The sequence below is a fragment of the Neolamprologus brichardi genome, chromosome 9 (assembly GCF_056152115.1).
Source record: "Neolamprologus brichardi isolate AB-2024 chromosome 9, ASM5615211v1, whole genome shotgun sequence".
NCBI lineage: Eukaryota > Metazoa > Chordata > Actinopteri > Cichliformes > Cichlidae > Neolamprologus > Neolamprologus brichardi.
This window is the reverse complement of record NC_142112.1, coordinates 30,227,359-30,244,060: the sequence shown is the minus strand read 5'-3', so window position 1 is coordinate 30,244,060 and position 16,702 is coordinate 30,227,359. Positions and strand designations below refer to the sequence as shown.

The 16,702-nt window shown below is 37.0% G+C and overlaps 3 protein-coding genes across 3 annotated transcripts; all 3 read right to left on the bottom strand.

Moving 5' to 3' along the window:
- Positions 1-736: 736 nt before the first annotated feature.
- On the bottom strand, positions 737-7,875 carry cops9 (COP9 signalosome subunit 9). The gene is made up of 3 exons (XM_006799226.1): positions 7,699-7,875; positions 6,720-6,792; positions 737-922 (listed from the first exon to the last, which is right to left on the bottom strand). Exons 1-3 carry the CDS (start codon positions 7,759-7,761, stop codon positions 885-887), a joined length of 174 nt encoding a protein of 57 aa, XP_006799289.1. The 5' UTR covers positions 7,762-7,875; the 3' UTR covers positions 737-884.
- A 486-nt stretch (positions 7,876-8,361) lies between these two features.
- On the bottom strand, positions 8,362-11,377 carry otos (otospiralin). Its single transcript, XM_006799227.2, has 4 exons — positions 11,269-11,377; positions 11,031-11,097; positions 10,563-10,586; positions 8,362-8,771 (listed from the first exon to the last, which is right to left on the bottom strand). The coding sequence occupies exons 2-4, from the start codon at positions 11,086-11,088 to the stop codon at positions 8,584-8,586; spliced, it is 270 nt and encodes an 89-aa protein (XP_006799290.1). The 5' UTR covers positions 11,089-11,097; positions 11,269-11,377; the 3' UTR covers positions 8,362-8,583.
- Positions 11,378-12,957: 1,580 nt separating this feature from the next.
- On the bottom strand, positions 12,958-16,418 carry LOC102790970 (apolipoprotein D). The gene is made up of 5 exons (XM_006799228.3): positions 16,377-16,418; positions 16,058-16,173; positions 15,380-15,501; positions 14,118-14,203; positions 12,958-13,298 (listed from the first exon to the last, which is right to left on the bottom strand). Exons 2-5 carry the CDS (start codon positions 16,166-16,168, stop codon positions 13,069-13,071), a joined length of 549 nt encoding a protein of 182 aa, XP_006799291.2. The 5' UTR covers positions 16,169-16,173; positions 16,377-16,418; the 3' UTR covers positions 12,958-13,068.
- Between the last annotated feature and the right edge of the window lie 284 nt (positions 16,419-16,702).

Genomic DNA, 16,702 nt, shown 5'->3' with positions numbered 1-16,702 from the left:
CTTCTGTCAAAATCTGCCTTTAGTAAAGTAAAATTAAACTTTTTATGAAGCATTAGGTAAATACTCTTGACAGCATGCTACTTGTAAAATATAACATACAAACTTCATTATTTTCTTTATCCTGTACAGAATGTAAATCTTTCCATCCACTTGTTTTTAAAGCCTCACTACAGATTTTCAGTTTCATTAAGATTTGGAGTTTTCCTGGCCATGAATCCAAACTCTGATCTGGTGCAATTAAGTTATTGCTTTGTCTTGAGACATGTTGCTCAGTCATGCTGGAAAATTCACAAATTGTCACCAAAGTACTTGGAAGAAGTTGGCCTTTGAGGTTTTAGTATAGTCGGCCATTAAAAAGAGGGTGGACAAGGAGAAACATCTTTTTTCCATTTTCTCTGTTTACAGTACTTTGCTGTTCCTGCATAGTCATACCTTAATTATTGCACACTGGCTTTTTATTTCTTTCATCTTTATTTGTTCTGGAGTTGTTGGTTTTTTTAGCATTTCCACATTTTTCCAGCCTTATTCCTGTCCCATCATGCTCCCGCTGATCATTGAGTGATCACGTTAACACATATGTAATTACGTCTGCTAACAGGTGGTTCTCAGGAGAAACAAGCCTACAATCCAGGCAGGAGCAGATTCAAACAAGACGACACCAAAACCATACTCATAATTTTCTCTTCAGCAGGAATGTAAGAGATTCTCAGAATTCAGACACCTGGTTCACCACCACTTTTTTTGTAAAAACAAAAAGGTTTTATTTCAATATTGGGCTGAGTGATTTACACGAGGGAAGCTGTACAAATAAGAGACTTGTAGAGAGAATGGGGCAATTTCTTCATTCCTTTTATGTACATGTTCAGCAGCTCAAACAGGTGTCATCACTGCAGGTCATCGTCATCAAACAGATCCTCAAAATCTGCAAAAAGAAACAGGAGAACAAAGACAAGGTAAGAATTACAGAGTTTAAATCTACTTTATATATTGGTCACAATTCATGCTGCTCTGTAGATACTTAAGATTTTTCTTTTTTTTTTTTGTGCACCACCAACACAACACATACGTAAATAAATAATTATCTTATACCCCAGTGACGCAGACCTACACACTGGTTGGTGACTGCCTGGCAAACACTGGTTGTTAAGAAAAAAAATAGGTATTCGCCAACAAGTTGATAAGCAGTTCCACAGAAGATGCCGACATATCTGCAAACACTTGCCCACTAAGCAGTAATTGATCTGTGAGTGTGAGCAAAAAGATTCAAAGCAAAATTTATGTCTTTTGAAAAGAGTCGATTTCACTGACTGCTCTCTTGGTCTGTAACTGTGGCCTTAAAAAGACAAGGAAAACTCTTTATTTACATATCTGTTCACACAACGAGTTAATAAAGTTATATGACTGGTCTGAGCATCACAGGTGGAAATATTTAATTTTTTGTGATTTCTATTTTATTATCTTGGGACATGAGTGTTGGGTAGATGGAAACCACTTAAATATACTTAGAACCCCAGAAGGAAGAGGAACAAATGATTGGCCAATGGATTGTTTTATTAATTGATGACATAATGGAAAAAAAACAAACAAGTTAATGACAAAATTTGTTAGTTGCAACCCTAGAGGTTAAAAATAAATAATAATACTACTAAAAAGCCAGTATTTTCACATCTGGAGAACTGGCAGCATGGTGTCTAAACCACTACAGATGACTTCATTAGAAGACATTATGAGGTTCTTCTGAGACTTTTTCCCCACTTTGACAAAACTCTAACAGGCCAGTTAGCAAACTTAACAGTCTGACTGATGTGAAAAGGATCTAACTGGCTCTGACAGCTCGATATTAAAAGGTTAAAATAGCACACAAGTGATTTCTCATCCAGGGTGAATAACTGGAATTTTAACAAGATCTTTAGGGAACAAAACGAGGCAGTATGTTCGCGCTAGTGTTGCCATGTGCCACTACTACTGGCCAGAAGGAGAAAGTCACCAGAAACATATCAAGTGAATGGGGGACTGTCTATTAATATCAGTTACATTCCCTCTAATCAAGGTGGAACTTTCCTAAAACTGCCTTAGATGTGACACTATTTTACACATACATTAAGATGCAAATGCACAAATTTGAACCTGCTTACATAAGCATGAATCAAGCATTTCTTCCTTAAGTGATGAATTTTCAGTTATGACAATTATGACCATTATCCGTCTCTCTCAGTGCTCATACTGCCGCATACTAACTGCTCTTGGATGCAAAGCTGTGAGTTTTTGTGTGGTGTAAACTAGAAATTAAAAAAATGTAATCCGATCCATTAAATATCACACGTAACTCAGCCTATCACCTTAGCACGTCGGACCAGTATGCGTCACTTGATAGAGGCGCTGTGGCGTGCGAGACCTGTCAGCGGTCTGGTTGAGCATTTGGAGCCTCGCTACCAAACCGGCATTTCATCTCCGAGAAAGTTATCCCCGAGAGAAGTAAAGCAAATGTGTAAGTCCATCTCTGAATGTTTGTAAAGCATTCCCACGTTAAGTTTAACAACCAATATATGGAGCGACTGCCTCTTCTCTCTCCCTCCCTCTCCTGTTGCTACTTCAATCATGAAACTGATCAATGATCAGCTGATCAGCTTTTCTGTCGCGACTCCCGTCTCTCTTGTTTGTTTTTGGCCCACTTTGCACTAGAGAGAGAAAGCCAGCGGCTGAACAACAGCAGCACGTTTAAGCTTGATAAGCTGTTGTTAGAATTTATTTAATATTACTTTCTACACCAGGATCCTTTTCTACGAATCTGACGACTGGTAACTGTGCAGGGGCGGATCTAGCAAAGTTTAGCCAGGGGGCCAGGTGGGGCATTAACAGGGAAAAGGGGGGTACCAAGAAATACTTTTCTTTCTTATTCTCATTTAAAATGTCTCGCTTTTAATAAATAATTGTCTGAATCTTACACCCAAAGTTTTAATCTGATGTAAAATGTACTTGTACTATGTACTATTTAATTATTGTAGAAAAATAATTGATTTCTGTGCATATTTATTTATTTTACACGTGCATTAAATTAAAGTTGATTACATTGATTAAGCATCACGAGGCAAAGGGGGGTTCCCTATTTTTGTTTTGCTCTGAGTTTGCAACCCTATTAGTTAGGTTGTTTAATATTTCTTCTAAGTACTCTTTAAAATACCAGAATAGGGAGGATGGTGTAGGGTTCAAGTTTATTAGCTCAGTATTGATGAACTATGAAATATTTTGGGTGCAGTGTATTTTTTGCATACAGGTTTAACAGAATAGCTTTAGTGTATTTTTTTAAACTAAGATATTAAAAAACAGTTTTGTTGATTACAAAATACACTATATCGGATTCATATCGGTATCGGCAGATATCCAAATTTATGATATCGGTATCAGACATAAAAAAGTGGTATCGTGCCATCTCTAGTCTAAACTGCACTCTGACCTTCCAAGTTTTTAAGAAATCTGCACCCACGTAGTGAGACAGAAAATACTGATACAACTGTGCAACCACTTATGCCGGTCATATGTAAGAAGGTTTGCAGACTAAATTTAATTTGTCAAAATATCCAAAGGATGGCTACGATTCGCCACAGCAGGCTTGAGAAACTGTTTGACGAAATGAACATTCTTCAGTCTTCAGTAATGAGGGACCGTTTGCCCTCTGGCTACCTGTAATTACTTTCAGTGGTGTAAAAACACGGCATAAAAGCCAAAGCTTCCTTGACACACCTCACTTTCACAATCTGTCTTCAAAAGAAAAAAAAAATCTCATGTTTCACACTGTTGCATTGACCTTATACTACCACACTTACAAAGCCCTGTCAAAGGGCAGAGTCTCTGAAACAAACCAGCAGTTCTGCATGGTCATCCAGCTTCTATAAACAGATAGAGCCAGTATTCACTGACCATAAGAGTAAAGTGAAATCTCCAGAACAATGGCCTCATTTTTAATTAGCATGATGTGACTTGGCTCGATTCGACTCGGATATTAGGGTTTTCCATATTGGGGACAATACCTGGTACCAGGTAGAGCAGGGCAATATGACCAAAAATATTTATCGCGATATACATTTGAAAATTTGCGATAACAATATAACTGACGATATAATTGACACTAGACAAAATACTTTACAACTCCACAACTTTATTAGTGCAAAAAAAAAAAAAAAATCAATGTATTTTCACTTAAAGAAGCAGCTGTTTTTTATGTGCATTAAAGTTATATAAAAATGTAACAGTGCAAATGCAAATTCCTTGCTGACAGTTTAACCAAAAGGCATTTCCAGTGGAAATTGGCCGACATATCCTCAGCATAACCATGTATAATATCCACAAAACTTAAAGAGTTTCTACACACACAATACGGTAATATTATGTTGAAGCACAGTACGTATCACTCCGCGAGGCTCCTGCCTACAATAGCCATAATGCTCCGACAAACCATCAAGTGGTGCGGGTTCGTAGCTTAGCAAAGTCGTACTGAAACATTTGACAGATTTTCGAGCACCGTGTACCACATAAAATTGTTTCGAGGTCAGTAAACACAACCAGAATTCATACATAAGGCACACGGCATTATATAGGGCACTATCGGTTTTCAGAAAAATCAAAGGATTGATTTTAGGTGTGCCGTATTTTCCAAAAAAAACACGGTAATAACGACGGCCCGCTAGCATGCTCTACCAAAAATAGTGCTTTGTTGTGTATCTGACGGACGAAAGCTAAACCAGTTCCACACCACTGACGTTGCAGCATTTTTACAAACCAATTCTAGTTCATCTGTTTCATTCAACAATCTGCTTTTGCCCTTCTCATTCTCCATTGCTGCCTTGCTTTTTCTGCCATGTGCGTATGAAAACAAAGGCACTGTCCATGCGCGTTTTACCCATATTATTGTTGCCCAACATTATACCGGTATTACCGTGAACGGTATGATATGGCCCAGCCCTAGTACCAGGTACTTTTTAATACCCAGTAGGCAGGGCTTCCAAGCAGACTGAGCTAAACCAAAAATGTGACGTCAACAAACTGCATGCCACTGATTAGCCAGGGAGTGACATCACTGATTCAGTCATGTGAGTGACTCCTTCACAAAAATTAAATTCACTATTCCTGGCAACAAGGAATGGTTACACACAGAGCAACACCATGGCCCAGTGATGAGGTGCAGACACTTACGGTCAGTTTAGCACCAGAGATACGATTAACTTGATATCCTCTGTTGTTGTTGTTGTTGCGTTTGTGTCACGTACAAATTACATCACAGCACTTTTGAGCTACATTGCTATAATGACTTCACCCACACTGAGATGGTACCCAATTTTAATGGAAAACGTCAGAAACTGACTAGAGTCGAATCAAGTCAAGCCAAACAAAGTGAAAAAGAGGCAAAAGAGTCAACTACAACTACCTGAAAAGAGGTTCTGGCTCCAAACCAAACTTTTATGTCAAAGTGTGAACAGCAAGTTATAGTGGAGCTTAAAGGTGTTAATGCTGCAATGGGCTTCAAAATACAAGGACTAAAGCCTCTATTACATGTGCATGAGACGTAACATAACTGCACTCACCCTGTCACGGTTAAATGTGATCTGGGGACCTTTGCCTTCTTCAAGTCAGCACAACCCCTTCTTTAATTACAGGAAAAAACTAACAACTTTAAAAAAGAGCTTTAAAATATGATGATATCTATAGTTTTACAATACTCTTAAGTACAGAGCTTATTAGGTAGAGGGGAACCAGTTCTAGCAGTGTTAACGACCCAGGTGATGAGTGCCGATGTGTGTGTGCAGCTGACTGGCGAGGTGTCCCGCTGAGTTTCGGTCTGACAGCAGCTATAAACTCACTTTACCATCCTCTTTCTCTCTCATTTCCCCCACGCTCTCTTTTTAACAATCAGCTCTTTTCTATCTAGGTCATGTGCTGCTGAGCCAAAAATTGTTCCACCGGCAGCCAGCACAAAACAGATTTGCTCGGTGTTTTATAGTGTGTCTTCTGCGTCTGTGTTTGCACATAAACTGGTGTTTACAGGGGAACAATGGGATTGCTGAGGGTTAATGTGAGAAGATAACGTGGTTAAAGGAAGAAAATGGGTAACAGGTTTAGGGCTTTCTCAGCCACAGCCTTTCAAATTACTGAAATAATATACTGGAACATATAGGGTTTATTTCACGTCTTTGAAAGTTTATTTGCTGACTTTTTATGTTTGTTTGAGTTGTCCATATTTGCACATAAAGTTACACTTTTAATGTATTTTAAACTTTAAATGAAGGTTTTGAAAAAGCAAAATGTCTGCTCATCCTATTATGTTTACCAGTTTTCTGTTATTCCCTTGAACATTAAAGAACCTTCCTCTCTGCATGCAAACACAATCTTGCTTAAACTAGGCAAATTTACAAACTGGGGACTCTTAAATGGGTTTTTACTTGTTAACATCACACGTTTTTCTATTAGCTGTGATCAATAAATAGAGAACGGAGCATGCCGTTGCTTATTTTTGGAATGTTATACCATGTGTTTTAATCACATTTGTTTGCCTCATGAGACAAATTAAGGAATCGTAGCTTAGCCGTGCCATATGAAAACAAGATTTATGTTTAATTCCAGCTCGACTCTATAAGCCCTAACCTCATTAAATTGAATCAGTGAAGTAAATTTAATCCTCATCAAATTTAATAATTTGGGAAGAGATGCAGAAACCTGTCCCTTACCATTAAAGAAATCGGAGTGCACAGCTTTTTCATTGGCTGCCAGGTCCATGAGCAGACCGCTGCTGCCTCCTGCCTGCAAACACACAACAGTGCAACCAGTCATACCACATGAGAAAAATCTAACAAATACATATACACCAACTGCTACACTTACTGCATATTTAAAAACTAAAAATAACAGGCCCAATATAAAGTGAGATAAGACAAATCTTTATCTATGCGAAAGTTGTAAAATACCGTTGTTATAGCAATTAAAACTAATTAAAAACAACAACAACAATATTTTAGGACTGAAGTCTCAGCTTTCAGAGGGCAAGAGGCGGTTTATACCCAGCACAGATCACCAGACAGTCTCACTCTTACGTTAGTTTAAAATCTCCAGTTAACCTGACACACATGTCTTTAGGATGTGGGAGGAAATTGGAATAACAAGAGAGAATCTCTCCATTAAAAAAAACAAAAAATATGAAAGCTGGAGCCTATCCCAGCAATCGTAGGGTGAGAGACGGGGTACACCATGAGCAGGTTGACAGTCAATAGCAGGGCTAACACATAGAAAAAGATAACTTCCTACTGACACTAATGGGCAATTTAAAATCATCAGTTAACCTAACCCCATTAACTATATGTCTGTGGACGGTGGGGGAAGCCGGAGTACCCGGGAAAGCCCACGCAAACACGGGGTTAACATGAAAACTCCACACAGAAAGATGGTGAACTCAAAATCAGACTTCTTGCTGAGGCAACAGCATAGACATGGACGCATTTAACGGGATGAGCTGAGGTGTTTCTATCAAGAATACTGAATAACCCAAAATGTAACGTATTAACGCAGTTAAATGTAAAAAAAAAAAAAAAAAAACAAGCTAGGCAATTATATTCATCGCTTCCGTTTCATGTGATTTCAAACATATGGAGCTAGTTAGCGTTAGCACATCTAGACGCCGGTTAATTTAAAGCTCTAAATCTGTGAACCTACCTCGTCCAGGTCCACATAGGGACCAGCTCCTTCAGGAAACATTTCATCCACTGCAGGCTTCATGTTATTCTAAAAGCAGTTCCGCCGCAATTAAGTCAAACGGTGCGTTTGCGTTAGCAGTTGTCGAGGCTTAGGTGGTAAACAAAACAACCGTGTGCAACACTAATTCGTGCCCGGCTTTCGCTGCTGACTTGCCGCTTTCGATCCGCCCTCAGCAAAATATGGGTGATTATAATATTCCTCAATATGACCAGGCGCAAAGCACGTTAAATCATTTCTAATAAATGAATAGATCAAATTAAAGTTCATGTCTTTAAGTTAAACGTTTTTTAAAGTTAAAAAAGTTAAGCTAGTAAAGTTAAACTAGATAGCCAACGTGAAGAGTACGGTTTGCTCCATTTAAGTCCTGTTTTGACAGCCTGCAAAATATACTATAAATAGTGATCACAAGTTTTGACAGTCTTTTTGTAAGCCTCTTGTTAAAGCAAAAATGGCAACAACAATAAAAACAAATAAATAGATAATAATAATAATAATAATAATAATAATAATAATAATAATAATAATAATAACAACAATAGTATAGAGAAAATACTTTTAAGATCTCAAAAGACTAAAATAAATCATTTCTCAGACTCCATTACATATTTGAAGAATGGTTTGTTTATTTATTTGTGGCACTTTATATGACAATAAGAGGGCTATTTATTTCTAATTCTATTGTATATATGTGACTAAGCTACTAAAAATATCTGTTCCTTTTCACATCCCCCTTTTGTTTCATATTTATAATAATTTCCTTATTTCCCTTTAATAAACCCTCGTAACATTTTTTTCATGTCATTCTCTTTTTACTTTTTCTCTCTTTTGGGTCTAGCACCTCTCTTAGTGTTCATGTCCTGCATTGGTCTCATATCCTAGAGTGTCTCCTATGGGCTGGTGGGCGAAGAAGGCCCGGGCCATCTCATTGATGTAGTTGTAGGCACCGATGGATCTGAAGTACTCAATGTAGTTCCAGAAGTCAGAGGTAGTGTACGGCCAGTAGGGAACAGCTGGTGGTTCATCATAAGGCACTGAAAGACACATGGCATGTCAGAAGGGACAGGGTACATCCGGTCTCAAACAGTGAGATGCTATTACAGACCATAAAGTATCATGTTAGGGATTTACTGATGATATTTTGCAGTAAATATAGTTTTTAGTAGTAGTTCATATTCACACATTCAGAAAAGCACCAGGTGTTTTTAACTCCTGATATATCACAGGCACCGTTTCCCACATATGAAAGTGAAAAGAGAGGCAATGGCTATTTATTTTCTACAGTGAACAAAGTGAGCCACAGCCCTGCATGGGCATTGCCTTTGTTGACTTATTTATCATATTCTATGAAAAATGTGGTTCTTACAATGCTTTTGTATGCCTTTCATTTCCACAAGGTATTTAGATCAGCAAAGGGTTTTGTTGCTGTCCCAACTCAATCACAGAACAATGGTATTGCATTAGGTAATCCTAAGTGTAAAAGCTTTATTTTGACAGCTAAACACTGGCAAATCATAACAACAATAGTTTCCTCATATTTTAAAGTAAAAAACGAAACAAAAAACCCTACAATGTGTGAAGTGTGTGTGTGAATGTGAGAGTGAATGAATAGTGGCATTGTAAAGCGCTTTGGGTGCCTTGAAAAGAGCTATATAAATCCAATCCATTATTATTATTATCATTACAATAATAGAGCAAAACCCCCAACAATCAGATGACCCCCTCTGAGCAAAAATAACAGGTGATAGTGGGAAGGAAGAACTGGTGTTTACCACTCTCAGAGAGACACAACCAACATTAGCTCATTAGAAACATCTTTATTTCATTTAAAATCATATATTTGCTCTTGCTGCTAAATGCAAACGTTAATTCAGAATGAATGTCATATCAACGCTCCTTTTAAAGACTAAAAAGACCAAATTATTAACTATTATGATTTATCTCTAGTATTTCTCTCTACATAAACACCTGATCTATGCATCCTGATTTTTTTTTTAGCATTAAAAGTGTTCTAGTTTATTAAAGTTGCTCTAAGATTCCATTTGAAGACTGTTACCACCCCATCCACCCATTTATAAGCAAGGCTTATATCACTGTGGAGAAATTCTTTTCCTAGGTAGGGTCACAAGAGTCTCAGAGGTCACTCACCGCTGTTGGAGCCTACATGTGAGAAAATAATGACTTACCATCTGTCATGTGAGTCAGTATTTAAGGACAAGCATAGCTGACGCGCCCTTTCTCCTTTGTATTCTTGTATTCTGACAACAGTGTGTGGGAAGGAAATTCAAATATATATGAATGGCTTTCCTTTGTGCGAATGCTCCCTGTTAACATAGTTGCTCTGAGTCGAGCTCAGTGCTATAAAAGGCTGTGGAAAAAAACTGAATGTCTTCAAATAACCCTCCCGATGAACCTGGTGTTGAGTCCACATGACTCATTTGACCAAAAAATATGACTAATTTATGGATGACAATGCTTCCCAATATTTATTTGAAATAAAAAATGTAGCAGTTCATTTTCCTATTTGTAAACATTACATGCCATGTACTTGTAATGTTATCTACAGAAGAGTCATGAAAGGTTATAGAAACATTTTGATGCCGATATAATAATAATAATAATAATAATAATAATAATAATAATAATAATAATAACAATAATAATAATAATAATAATAATAATAATAATAGGACATATATTTCAAAGAGAATGCAGGGTTTGATTCACCGGGCACATTTGGCTACTTCTGATGTACAGCATGTATGCAAAGTTCATTGAGCTTTTTTATATGTCTGAAGACGTCTAAAAGAAGTTTGAAAAGTTACCTCCTTCTGGGATGATCCTGGCCTCTGCAATGAGGAGATGGAGAAGGAAGGGGGGAAGGAAGAGAGGGAGAAGGGGGGGAGGAAAGTTAACATTTCAGGCATTCCTTGAGCACAAAGATGGGATTCAGGTCTGGAAAAGAGAGCTTTTTCCTAGGGGACTACAAATACCTGCTCCCTCCTCAAATATTATTGTTAACTATTCGCACACACACGCACAAACAGACTAAACCAGAAGGAATTTATGATGGAGACTCAGTCAGAGTCCTCTTTGTACACAAAACAAATCCTCTCCAGCAGCACTGTCACATCACATGATTTCCAGCTATTTTCACCGACATTTCTACCTGTACATATATCAAACTTAGTCTTAAAACTTATTAATGTTTGCACTGCATGAACAAACTCAACACACCAACTCTTGAATTCAAGGGAACATATTTTCTGTGGATTAAAAAAAGAAAAACTCACCACTGAGATGACAGGCAAAGAGGCAGAAGACAATACCGAGAAACACCAGCAGCTTCATGTCTCCCTCCTAAATGAAGAAAACGCCCACCAATGCTGTAGTTTTTTTTTTGTCTATGTTGCAAAAGTGAAATCTCTTAAACAATAAATAAAGTGAATAATATGTCTATAACTATTCACAATATCTTAGATATATACTAGAAATCTTCTGAAACCAGAATCAAACTCTGCAGCTGTTTACCTGTGAATAGTCTGTGAAGCCGTGCAATGAGATGCTGCTGATCTTCTGCTGGTTCACTGAGGTCTGTGGTGTGAGGGTCTCAGTGGAGAAAGAGGCATCCGACCTCCAAACACTCACTTAAGCAAACACACACATGCAAGCACATAACCCCGCCAGGCCTTGCCCAGATTATAATGTACCCTGTGTACTCAGAGGGGAGCTGTCCTCATATTTTCACAAATATTTCTCTCAGTTGTGTACACATCGCACCTACTAAAAAAAAAAGAAAAAGAAGAAGTAGTTTGATTTGTTTTGAATTTCAGGCTCATTTATAGCTGTTTGGGAGGAAAGTAAAAACTTGCACACAGTAGCAAGTTGGTCCTTCTGGACCACCACTGTCTATCTGCTACTGATCGAGTCTAATAGTTAATGCTGTAAAACAGTTTTACTTCTGATAAAGTAGAGCTGAGCTGAATGGCTTTTATTATTTTTAAATGTTTATTCTTTGTTTATAGAAATAAACAGACAAGCATTTTTTGATAAACAGATAAACATTTTACCCCAACAAAACCTACTGCAGCAACTAATGTAAACTGAGATGTAAATTCTGATTAAAACACCCAAACAAAAACTGGAAAAGAGAAAACGCAGCATGTATGGCCACAAGTGTAAATCTCTCCTGACTCTTTTAGTAGAGCAGTAACATTTAGTTCCCCATAATAAATATTTAGTTCCCTGTATAAATAGTCAATGAACTGGTGATCTGCAAACATTTTTTTTTTTTTTTTTAGTCACATTTTTAAGGATGAAGCCAAATATTTGCTGGTTCCACATTCTTAAACTTGACAAATAAAATTGTCACCATTAAAATTAAATGGCATCCTCACAGCCCCACAAGCTACGCGTCTGGTGCCTTCTTCACTAATCCAGACACAATTATCAGTCCATGTCTCAGCTGCCAGTTCAGAGTTGGCTAGTTCTGGTTGCCACTCAATCCCAGGACTGACACAGAGAAACAGGCAGGCATTCACATGCGCATTCATTTAAAATGTCTTTAAAGAAACATCTTTGTGATGTTTTCATACCACAAAGAAACCACTGCATCACTGTGCTGCAAGAATAATCTGTCAACTACTGTATATAAAGTGATACGTTCCCCCTTTATATAAATCATGTCAGCGGTAACCCTTAAAAACTAGAAATTAATTTAAAATACTGCATTTCCCCAATCAGTGTGAATCAGAATAGAATGATAAATATATTAATGATGGTTGTAAAGAGTAACTGTAATATATACAGAACCTTTTTTTCATCACCAACGAAAATGATCCACTCTAGTGTCAATATGCAAACATGAAGTTCAGAGAATAATGTACATCATGATATCATCTTTCTATCATCTCCTCTATCTTTTTTCCTCAGTGTTGTAGTTATTTGTCTTTTAGGCACTTTTTCATGTTCTTGTCTTTGTTTTACCTTTTCCTCAACTTTTCTCTATATTTGAGTGTCCTGCTGTTTTTATTTCCTTCATATTTGTCTATATATATATATATATATATATATATATATATATATATATATATATATAGAGATATATATAGATAGATAGATAGATTTTTTTCTTGGAATAATTAATAAATAATGGAATAATTAATAAATAATGAGTTATTTAACTCTTTTGTACAATTTTAATACTTTAACTTAGTGATCATTTTATTTAGAATTTACATGTCTTTTCAAAAGGCAGCAACAGTTGAAAACAGATATATTGAAATGGGATGAGTTCATAAGAGAGGAATAACTGAACGTGTCTATTGGTTATTATTTATCCTTGCAGTTCTGATCTGTGTGTGTCATCCTGAAAATGTCGATTCCTTCATCAATTAGCAGCTGTTTGGCGTAATGCACAGTCTCTGGAGGCAGATAGGGCGACCGGGCAAGAATCCAGCTGTAGTTGAAATGGAATATGCGAAGGATGTCTGTGCAGGAGTACACGACAGACAAGCTGGTGTAGTCAGTAGTCAGAACCCAGTATGGCACATATGGAGTGACTGAGAACAAAGAGAAAAAAATGTATAGAAAACAAATTTTTTTCCAAAGGAGAATCTCTATATTGATTTTCTGAATAAAACTGATTCAACTTAAATGTGTAATATTATGGAGCCTGACAAATATATGATTTTTAGTGACTTAAAAATCTGCTTTTGGTTTTCTTTTTCTCAGACAAATGAAACATAAACAGATTTTGTATAGTTTTTTTTATTGAACTATTTATGCTTTGCCTCTGCTCTGATCAGCTGGTTGATTTATTTGTGGCTTTCCAGTTTGTTTCAAACAGGGACATAGCATAGTGCCCTCTGGTGGAAGAAACAAGCAACATCAACATTCATAGCAAGTCTGAAGGGTGTTTCTACCGTCTCTTGTTTACTCTAATTTTTCTTTTTCTTTTATTGGCTAAAATACTGATACTGATAGATCAGCAAATATGTAATATGAGTTGATAAAATCAGTCCACTGATAAATTAGTCAAGGTAATTACAAAATTAAAACATCATGATGATACAACGGGTTCAATAAATAAGACCGGCTACAGCCATGACAGTAAAACTGTACAGTATCACAGTGCTTTAAGGCAAATGCTTGTATCAGCTTGTCAATATACTCACAATCTCACACTATATTGTCATCAACTAAAGTACTGGACAGCTCCAAATTATAGCCAACAGAAGGTGTTTGAGTGAAAAAATACAAATGTCAAGATGTAATTTCAAAGGACCACCAGACTTTGTACAATTTGATCTCAGTGAAGCAGGAATACTGCAACAATGTTTCATCAAATAGTTGATAAAATAAAGATAATAAGTACTTACAATATGAGAAACTGACTCCCAGTTTGGCTGGTTCTCGTGGGTCTGAAACTACACCTGTCCCTTCTGCATGCCTCTTCTTATCTTTACTGAAATGAAAAAATATGTCAACAACGATTTCAAACAGACTAACTATTAATTCAACTAATTATAAAACAGCAGGAATCAGAAAGACAGAATCCCTTATGTAGGCAAACTCCACCTAGGGTGTGCCGGCAATCAGCTTTAGGTCAGTTGTCCATGGTCAGTGTCAGCTTTATTACTTTTTGCTCATCATACAATACACACCCTGAAGGAGGCTAAAAAAAACTCACAAAAAAATCAAATCACCCATCATCATGGCTTGGACCAAGGTATGCCTTGAGCTACTGCTGTAAGCCCCTTGATTTGAACATAGATGTATCTTCCTAACCAAGCTAGAAACTGAGACAGACTCACTATTCGTGGAATCTTTTGCTTTTAACATCCTGGTCATAATACCTATAACCAGATGGCAGTTCCCCTGGAATGTTTGACTCTTAGACCTTATCACCTTTGTTTTACTTGTTTGATCACTTGTCTTTTGCCTATGTTTAACACTCACTTGTGCTTTGATGTAAATAGCATTCCTTTTCAGGGTTGGCTTACCTTTTCATCACTTGTCACTTAAAGCCGACAGTTAACTGTTTGTCATTCCAGGCTCTGGATCTAATCTCTGAAAGTAATCCTCAAATTTATATTGTATCCTGTCATCTGTGAGTCACCAATATACTGTGCTCCTATTGGTTGTCTTTTCATCACTTGCACCAGTTTACCCTGGAACAAGCTTCCAACCATCCAGCCTGTCACCGTGGCAACATGGCAAACAAATAAAGTCCTGTGCAACGTTAATTCAAACAAGAATCTTTTTTCAAACAAGAGGAGTTGCCCATTGCTGATCATAACAAAGGATTTAGATTTAAAGCACTTTAAGCTGTTTACTTTTTTGAATCTGGGACTATATACAGACATATTTCATACATAGAGAAGAACATGATTTTTGGTAATGAGTTTTGAAACAAAGTATTCTTTCTGATTCTGTACACAGACAACAGTTTTTATGCCAGAAACAGTAGAATTATTTTTGTCTCCAGCATCATATCAACCATACAAATGAGAGTGATATCAAGCTTTTCAGTGGTATCAATATTCCATGAAAAGAGTATATGCTAAAAGAAAAATGGAAGTTGCAGAGAAATGTGGTGTCAAGCGAACCAACAATAAGAATCCTTTGCTATAGTACTTACTAGATCTGCGAGGTCAACAGCTGGATGGTCCCATCTCTCCTAATGGAGTAGTTTATCTCAATGCACTTTCCTCTTGCAAAGGGAGCAGGCAGCTTCTCAATCTCATACCATTTACCCAGGTACTGTAACAACCATAGGCAAGTCATTAGATCTGTGCAACTCTTTGTTTAATAATTAGAATTATTTCACTTGTATATCATTAAATAAAACACAGTTAGAAAATGCTTCACAGTTTGCATAAAATCACACATTGAAGATAGGTGTACATATCCAAGCACACAAAAAACACGGTCAGACATGTGGTCTTACACTCATTCTTGCATACGCACTCACATAAATACATATTAGAAGAACAAAAGCCAAAAATATTGGGAAAAAGTTTGAGGAAATGCTAACCTATAGAAATTATTTTCAGAAGGCTAAGGCTGATCCAATGTTTAGAATTGCAATAGCCTCTAGATTTAAAAGAAGAGGGTGTGTGAGAGGGTGTAAAAGAGCCCAATCAGATGATCAGAGAGGACGACTATAGTTATAAGGTCCCAGTAGCTCAGCTATATATATATTTACGAGCCTTTATATTTAGGAGGTCTTTATATGTTACAAATTTTTTAAATTGATTTCACTGAAAGGCGGTGAAGGAAAGCCATTATAGGAGTGTGTGTCTTAGTTTGTACTCACCTGCTGAAGGTTAAAGTTGGGCTGCACCTTCGGAGTAGGACAGGGACCCCAGTGATAAGTCTGAGCTGATAGCAGAGGGAGCATCAGAAGGAGAAAGCACACACCAGACATTGTTCCTTCAGGAGATTAGGGTAGAAGTTACATTAGACAAGAGCTATTGCAGGAGTGTATATTTTCAGTAGCAATAATGCAAGAGCTGCATTAATAATATACTTAGAATTTCAGTAAAAAGATACACTATGGGTATTAAAACATAAATCTTTATGCTCAAGATGTTTGTTGTATTTCCATTTTATTAAAGTTATTAAAGCGTTCTTACCTGAGCTCTGTACAGATGTCAGGTGGAAGTTAGAGGCTGAGCTCTCGGTCACTGTCTGAGCTCTCCAGACAAACACAGGTCAGCCTTCGCATTACGTCACTCGGACAGCATAAGGACATCTGTTTAACTAATTGTAATCATGCGCACATTCCTGTATGGTGAAAGTGCTGTCACTGTGAGAAAGGATGAATGTTGTTATTCATTCAGGAACCGCTGTGTTAATGCTGGGTTCATCTCCGAATTAAGCTCTGATTTATTTCTTTATCATTTTCATTTGAATTGTTTGTCATACACCTGAAGATACCACCTTGGAATGAGGGAAATTA

Bases quoted from the DNA above. Each gene is read 5' to 3' on its own strand.
- cops9 (XM_006799226.1), bottom strand. From the start codon at position 7,761: ATGAAGCCTGCAGTGGATGAAATGTTTCCTGAAGGAGCTGGTCCCTAT. The intron at 6,793-7,698 runs GTAGGTTCACAG...GTGTGTTTGCAG, and splicing joins CCTATGTGGACCTGGACGAG to GCAGGAGGCAGCAGCGGTCT. The intron at 923-6,719 runs GTAAGGGACAGG...TTCTTTTTGCAG, and splicing joins GCACTCCGATTTCTTTAATG to ATTTTGAGGATCTGTTTGAT.
- otos (XM_006799227.2), bottom strand. From the start codon at position 11,088: ATGAAGCTGCTGGTGTTTCTCGGTATTGTCTTCTGCCTCTTTGCCTGT. The intron at 10,587-11,030 runs GTGAGTTTTTCT...TCCTCATTGCAG, and splicing joins CTTTGCCTGTCATCTCAGTG to AGGCCAGGATCATCCCAGAA. The intron at 8,772-10,562 runs GTAACTTTTCAA...TGTGTCTTTCAG, and splicing joins CAGGATCATCCCAGAAGGAG to TGCCTTATGATGAACCACCA.
- LOC102790970 (XM_006799228.3), bottom strand. From the start codon at position 16,168: ATGTCTGGTGTGTGCTTTCTCCTTCTGATGCTCCCTCTGCTATCAGCT. The intron at 14,204-15,379 runs GTAAGTACTATA...TTTTCATTTCAG, and splicing joins CTGTTGACCTCGCAGATCTA to TAAAGATAAGAAGAGGCATG. The intron at 13,299-14,117 runs GTAAGTACTTAT...CTTTGTTCTCAG, and splicing joins GGGAGTCAGTTTCTCATATT to TCACTCCATATGTGCCATAC.